The sequence below is a fragment of the Etheostoma cragini genome, chromosome 2 (assembly GCF_013103735.1).
Source record: "Etheostoma cragini isolate CJK2018 chromosome 2, CSU_Ecrag_1.0, whole genome shotgun sequence".
NCBI classification, from domain to species: Eukaryota; Metazoa; Chordata; class Actinopteri; order Perciformes; family Percidae; genus Etheostoma; species Etheostoma cragini.
In genome coordinates, this window is record NC_048408.1 from 26,989,004 (window position 1) to 27,004,683 (window position 15,680).

General features: G+C 39.5%; 2 protein-coding genes across 3 annotated transcripts; one reads left to right on the forward strand and one right to left on the reverse strand.

Annotated features, from left to right (window-relative positions):
* The first annotated feature begins 700 nt into the window (after positions 1–700).
* On the forward strand, positions 701–8,672 carry LOC117952611 (protein CutA homolog). Of its 2 annotated transcripts, XM_034885040.1 has the most exons (7): positions 701–796; positions 2,488–2,553; positions 3,221–3,369; positions 5,589–5,648; positions 5,838–5,883; positions 7,885–7,934; positions 8,126–8,672. In XM_034885040.1, exons 2-7 carry the CDS (start codon positions 2,491–2,493, stop codon positions 8,223–8,225), a joined length of 468 nt encoding a protein of 155 aa, XP_034740931.1. In that variant the 5' UTR covers positions 701–796; positions 2,488–2,490; the 3' UTR covers positions 8,226–8,672. The 2 variants fall into 2 exon arrangements, with proteins under 2 accessions (XP_034740931.1, XP_034740940.1); XM_034885049.1 differs by lacking the exon at positions 2,488–2,553 and having other exon boundaries at positions 708–796.
* A 1,140-nt stretch (positions 8,673–9,812) lies between these two features.
* On the reverse strand, positions 9,813–13,240 carry LOC117952429 (somatostatin receptor type 5-like). The gene is made up of 2 exons (XM_034884720.1): positions 12,395–13,240; positions 9,813–11,330 (listed from the first exon to the last, which is right to left on the reverse strand). Exons 1-2 carry the CDS (start codon positions 13,169–13,171, stop codon positions 10,605–10,607), a joined length of 1,503 nt encoding a protein of 500 aa, XP_034740611.1. The 5' UTR covers positions 13,172–13,240; the 3' UTR covers positions 9,813–10,604.
* Between the last annotated feature and the right edge of the window lie 2,440 nt (positions 13,241–15,680).

The following is a 15,680-nucleotide window of genomic DNA, read 5'->3' on the forward strand; positions in this document are numbered from 1 at the left end:
CACACACACACACACACATACACATACACATCTGGCATTAAAATATTAAAGAAAAAAAATAAAAGCATTTTTCTGCACACAAAATAATGCTTGCCCTATTTGTACAGTTGAAAGGTTGCATTGTCCGGGAATCGAACTAGTGCCCCTCGGAAACACTGATCCACCAAAGCAAGGATGTTCTGAGAGGTCCCTCTACTGGCGTACTACTGTATTGCAATCAACTGTGTTTTTGAGTGGATATGGCGTGCACTTTGCAGCCCTGTACTTGATTAATAAAGAAGTTGGCTAAAAGCATTAAGATGAAAAAAGCATTAGATAAAAACGTCAGCAAATTATCAACTAAAACAGTTATACGTAAAGCTTTACCTAAATGTTTCAAATTCCCTGTCAAGACAATAAACAGGCTATAACATGATATATCATGATGTCATGATAATAGCATGGATTAAGGCTTGTATAAAACTACTGCTCATGCATTTGCACAGGCTATATATAAATACTGAATATCAAAATCTTAGATTATTGATGCTGTCTTTTGTGGTGTATTGTCGCCAATAAATGCATGCCATATAAATAAGTTGCCCACATATTGACAACAACGAATAGATTACAACATTTATTCATTTACTAATTACTATTTACATTAGCATCCACAACTTGAGATAATGAAAATGGAAAATATAGCAACGTTTCGTTTGAGAGCCTGCTGATTTACGACAGTTTCACAAACATACAGCCCACTCGCTTTACGGCACAGTGTGTTGCTCGCTAGGCACAGCCAGGCAGCTGTCAGAAGGTAAGTTACTAAAAATGACTCTTGACATTTTTGGTGCTACGGAATAACGTTAGGTGCTTTTTTTCCCTCTCGTTATGTTCGGTAGTCTTGTAGTGTTGCCCTGTCATAAAGTCCCCGAAGCTTTACTCCCCGACTAACAATAACTAACCTTACTGCTAGCGCACATGCTAACGTAACGTTAAACACACTGCAAGGAACCGCTAGAAAGTAGAAACTATGAGATTTAAGAGGTTAATACAAAGTGTACTTTTCGCATTTGCATTATCCTGGGGTGAAAATATCTGCCTCTTTATCTTAAGAAATTAAGTAAAGTAAATGAGTGAAGAAGACTGACTGCGTATTGCTAACGTACGTTAGCTACCCTGTGCACAGGTAACAGGGTAGCTAGTAACGTACGTATTGACATAGTTGGTGCTACGTAGCACCAACTATGTCAATACGCTGGCTGGCCACAGTGATCAGTGGTGGAAAGAAACTCAAATATTAATCAGTCAATTTTGTTTCGTCACATAAAATTGTACTAGAGAAAGCGCCTTTTTTAAGCTGCTATTTACACTTATACATGATTTTTTTATCTATTTTTTGGGCATTTTAGGCCTTTAATTGACAGAACAGTTGAAGATATGAAAGGGGAGAGAGAGGGGGAGTGACATGCAGCAAAGGGCCGCAGGCTGGATTCGAACCCGGGCCGGCTGCGTCGAGGAGTGAACCTCTATATATGGGCATCCACTCTACCAACTGAGCTACGTGGGTGCCCACTTGTGCATGATTTATCATAGAGCAGAATGTGTCCGTCAGATCGGCACACATAAGAGTCAGCCTGTGTAATGCCATAGGCTACAGTTTTGATGTTAGTGACGAACAGAATGTTATTATATTCTAATAATATAATTATTATTCTAGAGGTTTTGAGAAAACATGGTCTGTTCTTTAACCCTTCTGTTATCCTCGGGTTAGATTTGACCCATTTAAAACAAGTTTCTAAATCGGTAATTTGGGTTTCTTTCAACCAAACTGTCAAGCTTAGTTTGGAGGCTGCGCAGTAATCTCAGCCATCACCGGAAAGTGCTTTTAATATCCTTCACTGGTCTCCGACAAGAGCAACAGGATCTGTTGGTCCATTTCTTTTACTGTCTATTCTGTATACTCCAACGTGGGGTCAGTTTCAAAATTGGGTAAACCCCGCCCACTATGCCACCGATTGGATGTCGTCCTGTAGCTCAGTCTGGAAACCTGCACGTTTAATTCTCCTGCTTCAGTTCACATTTTTGCGGGAAACAATCACAAACTGGCTAATGCACCTGGCAGGTTTAACACGATGACGATAGAGAAGCGACCAAGCATCTTCTTGTTTACATTCAACATGGCGGTCACAGAAGCGCAGTAACCTGTTGATGCTGCTGTCGCCTCTACGTCACCGGATGGTTGGTCTGACTGGTTGAAGGACTCATTGTGTACAAAGTCATGAACTATGCTCGTTGGTCATGCTTCTTGTGCAAAGAAAATACAGACTCCTACAGACCAATGCTCAATCTCAAATCTATTGAGTATTGGTCTAGTGATACCTAGAATAAGTCAGTTTCAGCAAATATGACAGAAAGTTAGTTTACCTACGGCATCTTTAAGTTAAGAATCTGCGTACTTCCTTCGCCACTGTGGCTGGCTGACCGGTATGTTTTTGACCCGCTCAGGCAATGCACATTGGACTGCCCAGTGCAGAGACACTGCAAGGTGGCTCCTTCAAAGCTTTGGCTGGGGTGAGTGTTATTTTCCTTGATGCTCCACGCTGTATGCAGATGTCTCTAAATAACACACTTGGGATTGTTCTGTCCAGGTCTGTTAAACATTCATGCCTATGCTCTAATGAATTTTTGGAGACCTTGTTGCCAGTGGTGGAAGAAGTATTCAGATCTTTTACTTGACTGAAAGTACTAATATCACACTGCAGTATTATGTTACAAGTAAAAGTCATGCATTGAAAATGTTACTTAACTAAAAGTATGTAAGTGTCATCAATAAAATGAACTTAAATGCAAAAACAAAAGAGTAAAATGCTCAGATTTAGAAACTGTAAACCATCCAAACAGTTCTGTGATTAGTGGTCTAATCATTTCACCTGGACATGCAGGCCGTTATACTGTTGGGTAGTTTTTTTTTTTAAGTAACTAATGACTATAGCTTTTAGATTTATGTAGTGGAGTAAAAAGTACAACATTTCCCTCTAAAATGGAGTAGAAGAAAAAAGTTTAATGAAATAAAAAAGACTCAAGTAAAGCACAAATACCTCAAATATGTACACAAGTACATGTAACTAAGTAAATGTACTTACTAAATAAATGTACTTAGTTACATGCATGACTGCTTGTTGACTGCTTGTTGCCAGGTAGGTTGGGTCTCATCGTCATCCTCCTTTTCTCCTCCCAGACGGTGCTCCTGAGTGTGTTTATGTTCCCTCTGCTGAGGACCGTTGGACTGAGGGCCTTCTCCATGGCGTCTGAGACGTACATGTCGGGTACACACTCTGCAGCCTTTGTCACATGTCCCAACGACACAGTGGCTAAAGACTTGGCCAGGTGATACAATCAGCCACATCCTAAAGGGTGACTGCCTTTTCTTTTTTCAACCTGAACGCTATTTTCCTATTTTTATTTGTGTGGCCGTGACTGATACAAACTAAAGTCTTTAAAATTGGTCCATTATCAAGTGTGAACGCTGTAACAGACAGCCACAGACTGGACTGCAATGTAAGCCTATGGGGCAAATGTGCATCGTCAATTTTGCTTTATTTTGCGTTGGAATGCGTAGATTATTTTTTTAAGTGTCTGACAACATAATGGTTCCCTTCAGAGACGGGCCCTTTTACAAACCTATTTATAACCTTTTCTATTTAACCACTAACTACTTTGAGGTCACTAGCGCTAAACCCACCAGACTCCATTTAAAAAAACAATACTTTTAGTGTGGATAGAGCCTAGTGTTGTTTTTGGTGGCCTGTTCTCGTTATATTTTAGTCTAGTCTTTAGTCTAGACTAGTTCTAGTCAAGCTGTGATTTTAGTTGTTAGTAGTTTTAGTTACGTTCATGCTGTTTTAAGGCAAGGAAGGTTTTGGCTGACTAAGAGTTTAGTCTTATTTTAGAAATTTCCATGACTATTTTAGTCGATAAAATTGATGACATTTAGTTTAGTTTTAGTCAATGAAAATTGTATTTTAGTTTCTTTTTAGTATTGCAATTATATTAGTATAGACAAAGCCAAAATGTTGGCCAACAAAGGATGCTTAGGACAGATGGAGTCAGTAGGCAGGTAGGAACTAAGAATACACACACATGCACACGCTAGTAACACACGTTTGTCTCTGTTGTTTTCAGCTCCCGTGGCTAACGTCTAAAGCAAATGTTAAAATGAGACACATTATCCACAGCCTCGTGAGTTGGAATGAGCGTTCTAAAATAGGAAGTAACGTTACGTTAATGTCTTGACTTTCCTCTACTTCATCATGGAATGGCTTGAGATGTCTCCTAAGGTTTGTTGTGTTTTTTCCTGTAATATTGTGGCCGCATTTCTCCCCATCTTTTTCCACAGCACATTCCGTTTTCTTTTCCACTTCTATGTAATGCAAATCTTTCCAAATTTGTATTCTTTTTCTCCCAAAGATGAACTCCGGCTGGCCAGCCACGGCCTCTTTCTCTGTGTCAGACTTCATTTTGTTTGTTCGTTTACGCTTGTCTCCTCTCTAACACTCACCGCTGCGTCTTAACATCAAAATAACGTTATAACATTTTGTCTCGTCACGTTTTGCTCAATGAAAATAAAGACATTTTAGCATAGTTTATATTTTGTAACCCACATTTAGTCACATTTTTATTTGTCAACAATATTTCATCATACATTTAATTATAGTCATCGTCACATGACTAGCATTCACTTTGCGTCTCCTCTTGTTTTCTTCACGTGATAAAGGTTCGTTGACGCCAATTTTAGTGATAATTTTTGTTGACGAAAACAACACTAATAAAGCCAACATATTTCCACGTGTAGATTGGTAAAATATGTCTTTATTTCAACCAAAACTAAAGTTGTGATGGTTGGAAAACTGGAAAGATGACCCAAAACGGCTTTTCATAGTTTAAGGTTGTTTCTGTCGACTCTGAATGAAGTGCATTTTATGATGCCAAAAATTCTGTTTATTTACATACATAGTATTTAGCTTTAGCAAACACAATTTCGTGGAAGTTTGTCATGTTTAAAAGAAGGATCTAACTTAATAACAAAAAGGTTGACCTCCTTAGAAATCCTCTCCATAATGTTGTCGGACACAATATTAATCGGAGCCTGTCAGAGGCACTTTTGTGTCCTACTAACTTTCACTGCAGCTTGTTTTGCCGCTGCTGCAGCGATCTTGCTAGACACTGGACCAATGTCAAAGATTGTTGTTCCCATCAGTCACTTAGATACAAAAAAACGCAGGAAAATAGGGCCCAGGTTGAAAAAAAAAAGCAGTAGTTACCCTTTTAATTCTGTTCTAGAAATGTTTTTTTTTTTTAAACATGATTACAGAAAAAAAGATCAAGTAAACCTAATGCAACTCTTTTCTTGACGTTTCTCGCCGGACGTAATGAAAATAAGACATCCTGTTGGATTGAACAAGTTTAGCTCACACTCACATCATCACCCTACAGAACAAATGTTTATTTTCATTTCTGCCATTCAGTCAACACCATTCAGCATTCTTGCCAGTTCTTTCATACATATTAATGTGTGGCTGATTCATCATTTTTCTTCTATCTTACAGGGGTATTGTGGAAAGGAAACTCGCTGCGTGCGTCAACATTGTCCCAGCAATCACGTCCATGTGAGTTCTGAGACGGCTGCTTTTCAGTGTCCTGCCATACCGAGTTGTTTGTGTTTTCAATATGTACAGGATGTTTTTGCTTAATGACGGGCTGTAAATGAAGTTTTTTGTTTTTGTTTTCAGGCAAACAAAATATGGATGACTCACAATGATATTTCAGATGACAAATTACTTCTCATTTTTTTCCAGATATGAATGGCAGGGTAAGATTGAGGAGGACAATGAGGTGCTGCTGGTGAGTGTTAAGGACTAAATGTAATATTTCAGGCTGTTTAAAATGTCACTCTAAATGCAGCTGAATCCTATTTTCTACAACACAAGGTAAATTGCTATCCCTGCTACCATTACTTAACCGCATGGTGTATGCTCCCTGTTGTCCTCCGGGTCGAAAACCACCCGCCTTCACTAAAGCCCTAAAATAAAGCAGCTTAATTGAGTTTCTGATGAACAAAACAACTTGTCATTGATGACAGAGTGTGTCAATGTATGGGTTATCCTATTCACATTGCAAAAAGACTGCATTTAGTCAATTGAGACACCACTTGTCTTATGACAACACAGCTGTCATAATTAGGGGTGACATGGTTGAATAAACATCCGAACTGTTCGGTTTGCTTGTCTCGGTTAGGAGTGTGTTCGTCGCACTGTTCGACACACGTGCAATGGAGCCTCGTGTGATTCCTTTTCGCGCAAAAAAACAGGTGTGGACAAGCTACCAACAAAACGTACAGCAAAAGACGGTGCAAAACATTTCAGACCTTCCTGCTAACCTGTGTACATTGTAACATCAATGTACGCTTTGACGATTTTCGCTGAAATGTGCTGCTGTTTCAATCCTGTTGGCTCTCTGGATTGGACGGGACTGCTGCTCAGTTTCCCCCCCGCAACTGACACACACACACACACACACACACACACACACACACACACACACACACAGTGGATGCGCAGGAAATACAAAAGATGAGAAGTACAGGATGACCTAAATTGAGGACAGCTAGCCTCGTTATTGCCAGTGCAAAGTTAAAGTCCAGTAAGTCCTTTATCAAACCGAAGGAATGTTTGTCCCAGTCCAGGTTTGGAAATTAATTAACAATCTAAGGATCCACTAGCCCCTGACAGACATGTTCCAATTTGATTCATTTAATAAATTATTATTTTTTGTCTTAAATCCACCAGCCATTTTCATATTATACCAACATTCTCAGCATCGTGGGCCTTTTTGGGAAGGTTCCTAGGAAATCTCAGCCTAGAGTAGTTTTATTCTCCCCAAAACAAGTTTCATTGGCAGTTTGATAAATGCAAGTTATTTCAGTATACATTCTGTAATATTGTGCTAAAAAGTTCCTGTAGATGGCAATACACATTCTCAAATTTTTGCCAAATAAATGAAAAGCTTGTTGAAATCATCAATGTCCTCCCTCTTGCTGTAGCTACACCACATCTAGCTTTCCCCAGAAGTGGTCCCAATAATGTCAAAAGTCAAATCTAATTCAGTTTGTGCATGATTACATGATATAACTAGTTTTTAAGAACCGCACAGAACCAACAACCATGATAGGAACCGAACTGTTGGTTTTTTACACCGTGTCACCCTAGTCATAATGGTTTCTTCACTGAAGAGAAAATGTATTACAATTTATTTTAAGGTACTGCATGTGTGGCAACAATATCTTTTATGAATAGATAGTATTTGTTTATCTCTGCATCCCAAATACTGGATGCAACCTTGTCTCGGGGCCTGTAAACGCCTGCTAAGATGAGGCTTACATGGAAATGTGAATAAAGGCATATTTAAATGTTTTAGCACTTTCTGTGCCGGTAAAATTAGGTGGGTCATTTCTGACCTGAAGGGTTAAATACTATTATTCCTGCAACGATAACTGTAACCATTACTGCTGCTTCTGTTATTTCTACTACATGTATTACCGTTACAGTGTAGTACTAACTGCTGCAGATAGAATTACGGCTAAAACTCAACCATCAGTTAGACAGAGGTATGGCCGGGATTTTATCAATACCATTGTTAATACAATACTGCTTATTGACAATGATAATTAGCAATAACTTCATTGCAACTTCTTTAGAATGTTGGAGTAAAAAAATTGTGGAGTGAGAGAGAGGGCAAACAATTTTGGGACATGCTAGACTCAGAAAAGGTGGATTTAATAATAATAAAATCATTAGGTGTGTGAGGAAGCCTGCGGAGCTCACACAGCGTCTCTCCCCTGTTTAGATGATTAAAACAAGAAGTTCCAAGGTGCCGGCTCTCGCTGAATACGTCCGGTAAGTCAGGTTTTAAAACTCGACAGAGAAAACTCTTTGCACCAGCCTAACTCTGCCAGGAACATTTTGTTGCTCCATTATCTGCCGTGACTCATGCAGTCAAAGAGCCCGGCTTTAATTACTCCTGTTTATAGGAACTGCATGCCAGTCTGTGCACTCAGTTGACTCATAACTGCTCATCATCCTCCCAGCTCCAACCATCCTTACGAGGTGGCCGAGGTCATCAGTCTGCCCATTGACCAAGGCAACCCACCCTACCTCAAGTGGATAGGACAAGTTGTCCCTGAGTAAGGATGGACCGCTGGACAAGTGGATGAATGAATTCCTGTACGGATGTAAAACTGAATCTGAAAAACACTTACTATTTCCCTCAGAGAGACATCAAGACACTATCCAAATCAGTAATGTTATTATTAACTGCACAAGACCAAGAGTTCTAAGATGAGACAAATAAGTAACACAAAAGATCAAAACTATGATGTTATCTTAAATATGTTTAAGATAACTGTGTTCCAGTCATTATTTGAGTCATGTGGTAATATTTTTCCCTTTTCAGTATGTTTACCTCTAGAGGGCAGACTTGGTCTTTTGAATTCCAAAGTTAGCCAGGTGCAGAATAAACTGCTACAGCTTTGACTTGTTTGAATATGCCACTATAAAGTTTAAACATCAGTTGGATTTCTTGTTTCATTTGTGAAAGATGCATGTTTGCAATAAAGTGGAGGATCTGTTTTTTAATTTGAAGTCTTTCTTGGTGAACAACGTACAGTCAACCATTACAAACATGTACTGTAGTGTATACCTGTACACACTATGTGCATTAGTTCAAGTGACACAATTTCAGACAACATCAAGTTTTATTGTGGGACAAAAAGATTCATATACAAATATCATCCGTTGAGCAGCATGGTATCCCATGATATTTAGGGACTCTAAAATACCCGTAGCAATAATGTGAGTGTCAACGGTTGTCTGTTTATGTGTGCCTCTTGCACAATATCAGTTGGGATTGGCTCCTGCTCCCTTGCTACCCCCTAAATGGATAAGCTGCTATAGCTAAGGGATGGGTGTATGGGAAATCATCTGTAAACATTAAATTAGCCCCCTCTCATCACATTACACCTGGCTTGTGTACTTTACCAAAGCTCTGACATCATCGCTGATAATACATCTTAATGGCAACACTGATCATAGGTAAAAGGCTCTAGTGATACAACCTGCCTTTTGGGGATTTCACTGAAATCTGTAAGACTTAAATAAGACAGAAAAATATAGAGTTCACAATTCACTACAACACACACCAGGACTATTTTGCCCAATCATCATTAGCAATTAATTAGCTTTACACTGACCGTATTAAAATAGTAACTATGAGCATAAAGCAGCGACACACAACACTTTACATGAATGCACCAGGTATACACACGCTCTAACAAGAAAAATGTCTCCTTTCAAATTTTAAAAAGGATTTAATGAACAAATACAAACATGATCGTCTGTTTTCTACACAAGGTGTGCAGTTTTTCCACTAACATATTTCAGATTTGATGGCAAACGTATCTCCCTTAAAGTTCCAGTAACACAGAAAAATAGTCTTTAGACCTTTAAAACGTCTGAAACCTAGGAGGGCGCAGGCACTATTTTTTTGTGCTGCCCATCTTGGTTAGTAAGCTGAAGCAAGTTGTCAGTTACAGTGGACCTTAATACTGGAGAGGTGCAGCGACTGAGTTACATCTGTCCTCAGGTATAGTATAGAATTTCTTACACAACAGCTCAATATAAGCACTAAACAATAGACACTAAAATATGTTTTTGAAAAAAGAAAAAACTACAATTTACCTTTTAGGGCTGTTTTTGTAAAAGTAAACACACTTTTTGATTTCACAGTGGGTCATTAGTTGTGTTACCTCCCACTGGGATATGATTCATACAGTGCATTAGACATTTCAGCTAAAAACCCCAGTCCTTTTAAACATTATTATTGAATAAAGAAATATAAAAAAAATTAATTAATAAAAAAAATTAATAAATATATATGATTCTAGAATGAGTCACTGTAGCCCTCACCAACCATACATACAGGGTAACATCAATCATGAATGACCTTTTTGGTGTAACACCAGGGCTTTTGTCAGTTTTAAGGAGGACCATACAATTCCAGTAGGCAACACAGTTTCAAGTTCAAGATTAAGTTGCAACAAAATAATCAAAAATAAAATGTTAATATATTTACCATAGAGGTGTTTCTGCATGTATGCAGACTACTTCCAACAATACCTCCCAACTGTACTGCACAATACTTGCAGCCAGTGATACAGATCAGATATTTAAATTTCTTATTCCAACTATTTCCATTTGCTTTCAATCCAACATGGTTAACATACCTACTTTCATATTTTGTCTGTCACATTATTTTACCATACTTGCACCGTGGCAAAAATAGTTGCACTTATTGGCAGACTATTACATAATGCAAATTTCCATCAGGGGGGGAAAAAGAACTGACCCCAACTTCCAAGATTTGCACACATTTGTAGAGTAATCACTCCACATGATCTAACACTGAGCCTGTTGTCTGTAGTTTGTAATATTCACAGCCATTTCAAATATGTGAGAAATTATACAAATGGCATCTTTGGTGAAAAAAGTCCACATAATTAATGTAATCTGTTACAGATAACTGATTTCAAGCACTTTGCTATCTTCCAAGCATTTTTCCGGTTGTGACATGCTGTCTTTGCTTTTGCTGGCCATAGAGGACGCTACCTTAGCAGGATCAAAGCCCGGGCCTTTCTCAGCCAAATCTCCATCTTTGGAACTCTGACTTGGCTCCGGTTCAGGTTCGCCTTTCTGCACAACCTGTGTCTTTGAGACCTCTGTTATGTCACTTTGGTTTCCATTTTGTGATTTTTTGCACATTTCACTCATCTGTATGTTTCCTCCTCCTGTTCCATTGATTTCCTCATCTTCTTTTTCACCACAATCCTTCCTAGGTACATTTATGACTCCTTCACATATGTTATGTGCTTGGAGCACAATGCCGCCCCACTCTTCTGTTGGTCGCTGTACCTCAGTGCCGGCCCTGTCGTTGTTCTTCACCCTGCGTGAAGTGCCACACAGGGCTTTCCTGAAGCCTCTCTTGAAGTTGTCAGATAGAAATCCGTACAGTATGGGATTGGCACAGCTGTTCGCATAGGACAGCACAACAACAAAAAAATAGAGCCCCCGGAAGTCCCCAGGCAGGACCATCAGGAGGTTGACGATATTCAGAATGTAGAATGGTAGCCAGCAAAAGACAAACACTGCCACCACGACGACCACCATCCTGGTGATTTTACGCTCCGACTTCCTGCGCCGAGAGGACGTGGCCTGCGCCCGCTTTCCCACACTGCGCACCTTTGAAAAAAGGGATAAAGAACTTTAACCTGTCCTACTTAAACACACATGTTCACTGGTAAAGTCACAGAAAGGTTAAGAAATTATGATTTTAACGTTTGCCATTTACAAATTCAAAAGTACGTTTGCCAATTCAAAAGTGACTCTAACTGTGAACCACTATGTACCTAAGAAATAGTTTGTAAGAAAACTCTTGACCATCTAAAACAGATATATGAAATTCTTCTAACACTGTTATACATGATTAGAACATCACAATCCCCTTTCCTACTATGCTTTCTTTAGCAAAGGTAGTATTTCCTGTTTTATTATTGGAATGTATTGCAGAACAGTGTTGTGCACATAAAATACAACATGCGTGAACATTTATGATAAAAGATGTGGAAAAAGCATCATTGAAACAGTATATAATAGTAGTATACAATAGTATATAACTTAAAACATAACCAACACTAAAAGGATATTTCTAAAGGTTAGAAGAGGAATGGAGCCTTAATTGTGGTCGATCCTTACTCTTGTTTTTTTTCTACTGAATCACACTGTGGGACAGTGTGCTTCTCCATTATTTCTGTACACATGTTGCTTTGGTACAAGAGCCCTCCAACATCGTTAGCGATATCAACGGAGGACAGTCCAATTATAAAAGATGTTTGCCTGACGGTGTACCATTGTGTTTTTTGCAGTTTGTGACAAAAGCTGTTGCTGCATTAAAGAGCTTCTGTGTACTGCTGCTTCATTTGAAAGGATTTCTTGTTTTGGTAAAATATATTCAACATAAAATAATGTAATGCAACAGAGTTTGAAAGTGATATGAGCTAATTAAAAAAGTCCCATTTATTTCTCAATGTGGAAAATGTTTTGTGACTCACAATCGGAGTGATTCTACATGGTGGTCATCAAAAATAACAACTATGACGACGTAAATCATATTTGTTATCAAGGAGAGTCTCATGTTTCTATTTTAAGTAGTAGCAGGATATATTCTAAAGACATTTTTGAAATTGGAATTCAGAATAGGGAAAATAATTAGTGGCAAAACATCTGGATCACTGTAAATGCTGTACCTTGATGACGATTAGCAGGTAGCACAAGCAGATGACCAGCAGGGGGCAGAAGAAGCCGACGGTGCACGTGTACACGATGAAAGACGTCTTCCACACTTCTGCTGGCTCAGGCCACACAATGCTGCAGTTCCCATCATCCTTCAGCACGTCTGCAAACACCACCACAGGCAGCACCACCACAATAGACCCGCCCCAAACTGTGGCACTGATCGCCTTGGCTACACGGGGTCGCCGCCACCAAAAGGAGCGGATGGGGTGCACCACAGCCAGGTAGCGGTCCACTGACATCACGGTCAGGCAGAAGATGCTGGTAAACTGGTTGATGGCGTCCACTGTCATGACCACACGGCACATGAGAGAGCCAAAGGGCCAATAGAGCAGAGCGTTCTGCACCGCCAGGAAGGGCAGGCCCAGCATGAAGAGCTCGTCTGCAATTGCTAAGTTGAGGATGTAGATGTTGGTGACGGACTCATTTTTGGTGTAGTTGACAACAACATGGATGACCAGAGTGTTTCCTACGAGGCCAACAACACACACTATCGCATAGATACAAGGGATGAAGATCCCAGCCAAGCCAGGGAGGGATCCAGATTCTGGTTTGGTGCAGTTCTGGCAGGTGTTGTTAAAAAGGAGAGCACCGTCACTAGTGGTAACACCGAGAATTGGTTGAGAAGTGGTGGAGAGGAGCAGGAATTGGGAGTAGGGGGGGATGGAGTTGTTGCTCCATGCAGCTGCAGGGACTTCCTGAGGCAGCTGGGTAGACTGGAAAATCTCCATGGAGACTTTAAGGAATACGATTAAAACGAAAGTTGATAAAATCCCAGTGACACGTCAAAAGGCCCTACAAGGCAAAGTTAGCACATTACATAGTACATTATTATTTAATACACGTGTATGTCATACATGTTACAAAATGTGTTACACTTGCTATGTCCAACGTTAAAAAATATGACTAACCATAAAAGGTTCATCGTTTAATTTTGTAAAAGAAAATTAAAGTGGTAGTTTGACATTTAGTTTTTTTTCCCACTTAGTTGCTAAGAGTTGTGGTGCATTCACCTTATCACAGAAAAAAAGTGCTTTTACACATGCCTCACCATTATTGTGTATATGGTGTGTTGCAATGTATCTGCGCAGATGCCCACATGGTGCGGGTGGGGATAGAAAGGATTCAGCTACGGTGTTTAGCTGAGAAAAAGTGATGACGACAGTTGAATTTAGCCACCACAACAACATGAGTTTGTTTGCATGTTGGTCTACTGCGAAGACCAACATGCGTGCTGCATGTTGGTCTACTGCGAAGACCAACATGCAGCACAAGACCCTTCCCGTAATATTAATATGCCAAATATATAATTTCAGTATTTTCAGTGAATTTTCATTTCATCAGGGTATGTTTGCAATCAAAATGGTTGAAAAACATTTGGTCCGAACTCAGATCAGTGAAGCTCGCAGAATGCTTAACAACCCTTCTTCCATTACAACAAAAACAAGCCTGCACCGGAACAAAAACATAATGTATTTCATCCTATTAGTACCAGACTTGTTTATGAAGCCATCCTGGATTTTAATAGCTAACATGGCGTACGCAGGCACACCCTCATCCCTCACAGCGATGATTAATAATTGGTGGTCTGATAGGAACAAAATGTCCTGACCTATGGTGAAAAAATACAGAGGCATGTCCTCCACAACCTTGACTTAAATGTGTTCATGCACTTGTGAGTTAGATTGTAAGAGAAGAGGGGGTAAAGCAGGAAGAATCATTTACAGTGCTATTATAACTATACTATAACTATATAAACAAAGGGAATATTGTACAGGGATTTTGGTTAAACAATGAGTGTGATTTTTATGTTTTCAATGCTTAGAGTAAAGGCTTTAAAATTGCAAGACAAATACATAATAAATGTATTACCTTGGTTTTATTTCAAACTACAGGTCAGCTGAGAAGGAAATACCACCACCTCTGAGTTATCTTATCTGTTCAAAAACAAATCTGGGTGCACATCAAGCTTTCTCATTTCTAATGTGAGATGTTCCTTTAAGATGTATATTTTATTTCTAGGTTCCATGTAACAGCCAGTGGCCGGAGGTCTGGGAATCAATTACTTAATGCAATTTGCCAGAGGACAGTATATGCTGGGCAGGTGTGAGATTACATGAGTCACTTAATGCTTCAAAATATGTGAGGACACACACTCACATAATTCAGTGAACATAGCCTGATAGCCTCCATACAATACCAGGTTTTGGTGCAACTTTAGATTCATTTTAAGATTGAGTCTGTTGATATAAGCACCTGATATGGTCCTATTCTGATTCAGTGATGAGTGGGTGGTTGTGTGCGTTTATATATGCAGCCGCGCAACTTTCATTTAGTCCTACAGTTCAATGCTGTGAAGCTAAACACTCCTCTAAATTAGAGGAAGGTAACAACGAATACACATTTGGAATGTTTACGGTTAAAGTAGAGCAAAATTATGTTTTAACCACATTTATCAAAAATAAATTGAATTGAAAACTAGATGTTAAATCATTTGCTTGATCAGTAAAGAAAATCTCATTAAAACCTATTTTGTAGCAGATTATGCAGAAGAAAAGGATCATGTCCAAAATGCGAAGGATGAATCCCAAATCACAAAGCAAGCTGTGGATTTCTGCAGATCATATATCATAACAATTCCAGCCTGGAGGATTGAGATACAGGTTTATCACCAAATGACCTGAATCCTGGACCAGCTGTTATAGTCTGGAAGGGGAAAATGAGCCCCCCTTCAATAGTTACAAGAACATACATAGATTACAGGAACATGGAAAGGCTTTTTACAAAAATATGGCGCAAAACAGAATGTATAAAGTCAGCAAAAAATGATGATGTGGCTCGGGAAAGGGAAGTTTGGGGTCCCCTACAGGAGCTGCGGCCCCCGCGACCCGATACCGGATAAGCGGATGAAGATGGATGGATGGATGGAAAAGATCTCTGACACATCGGAGAGCTCACTTAATCACACTCTCAATTCCCTGTGAGCTCCTGATTTCCAAAATGTGAAGAACAACATGTGCCATTCTAATCTGGGAAACACACAATAGAGCAGACTGACTATCTGTCTTCCTAGAGGGGGCATCAACTCTTTTGTCTGCCATTCTATGGCCAGCTCGAAGAAAAAACTTCCTGCTAGATGTTGCTATGGTGATGTAAGGTCAACCCAATGCCTAAAAGGCCCCGTGCGGGGCAAATGAAAGAGACAACAACAAGAGAGTTCAAATGAATGCTGATTGAAGA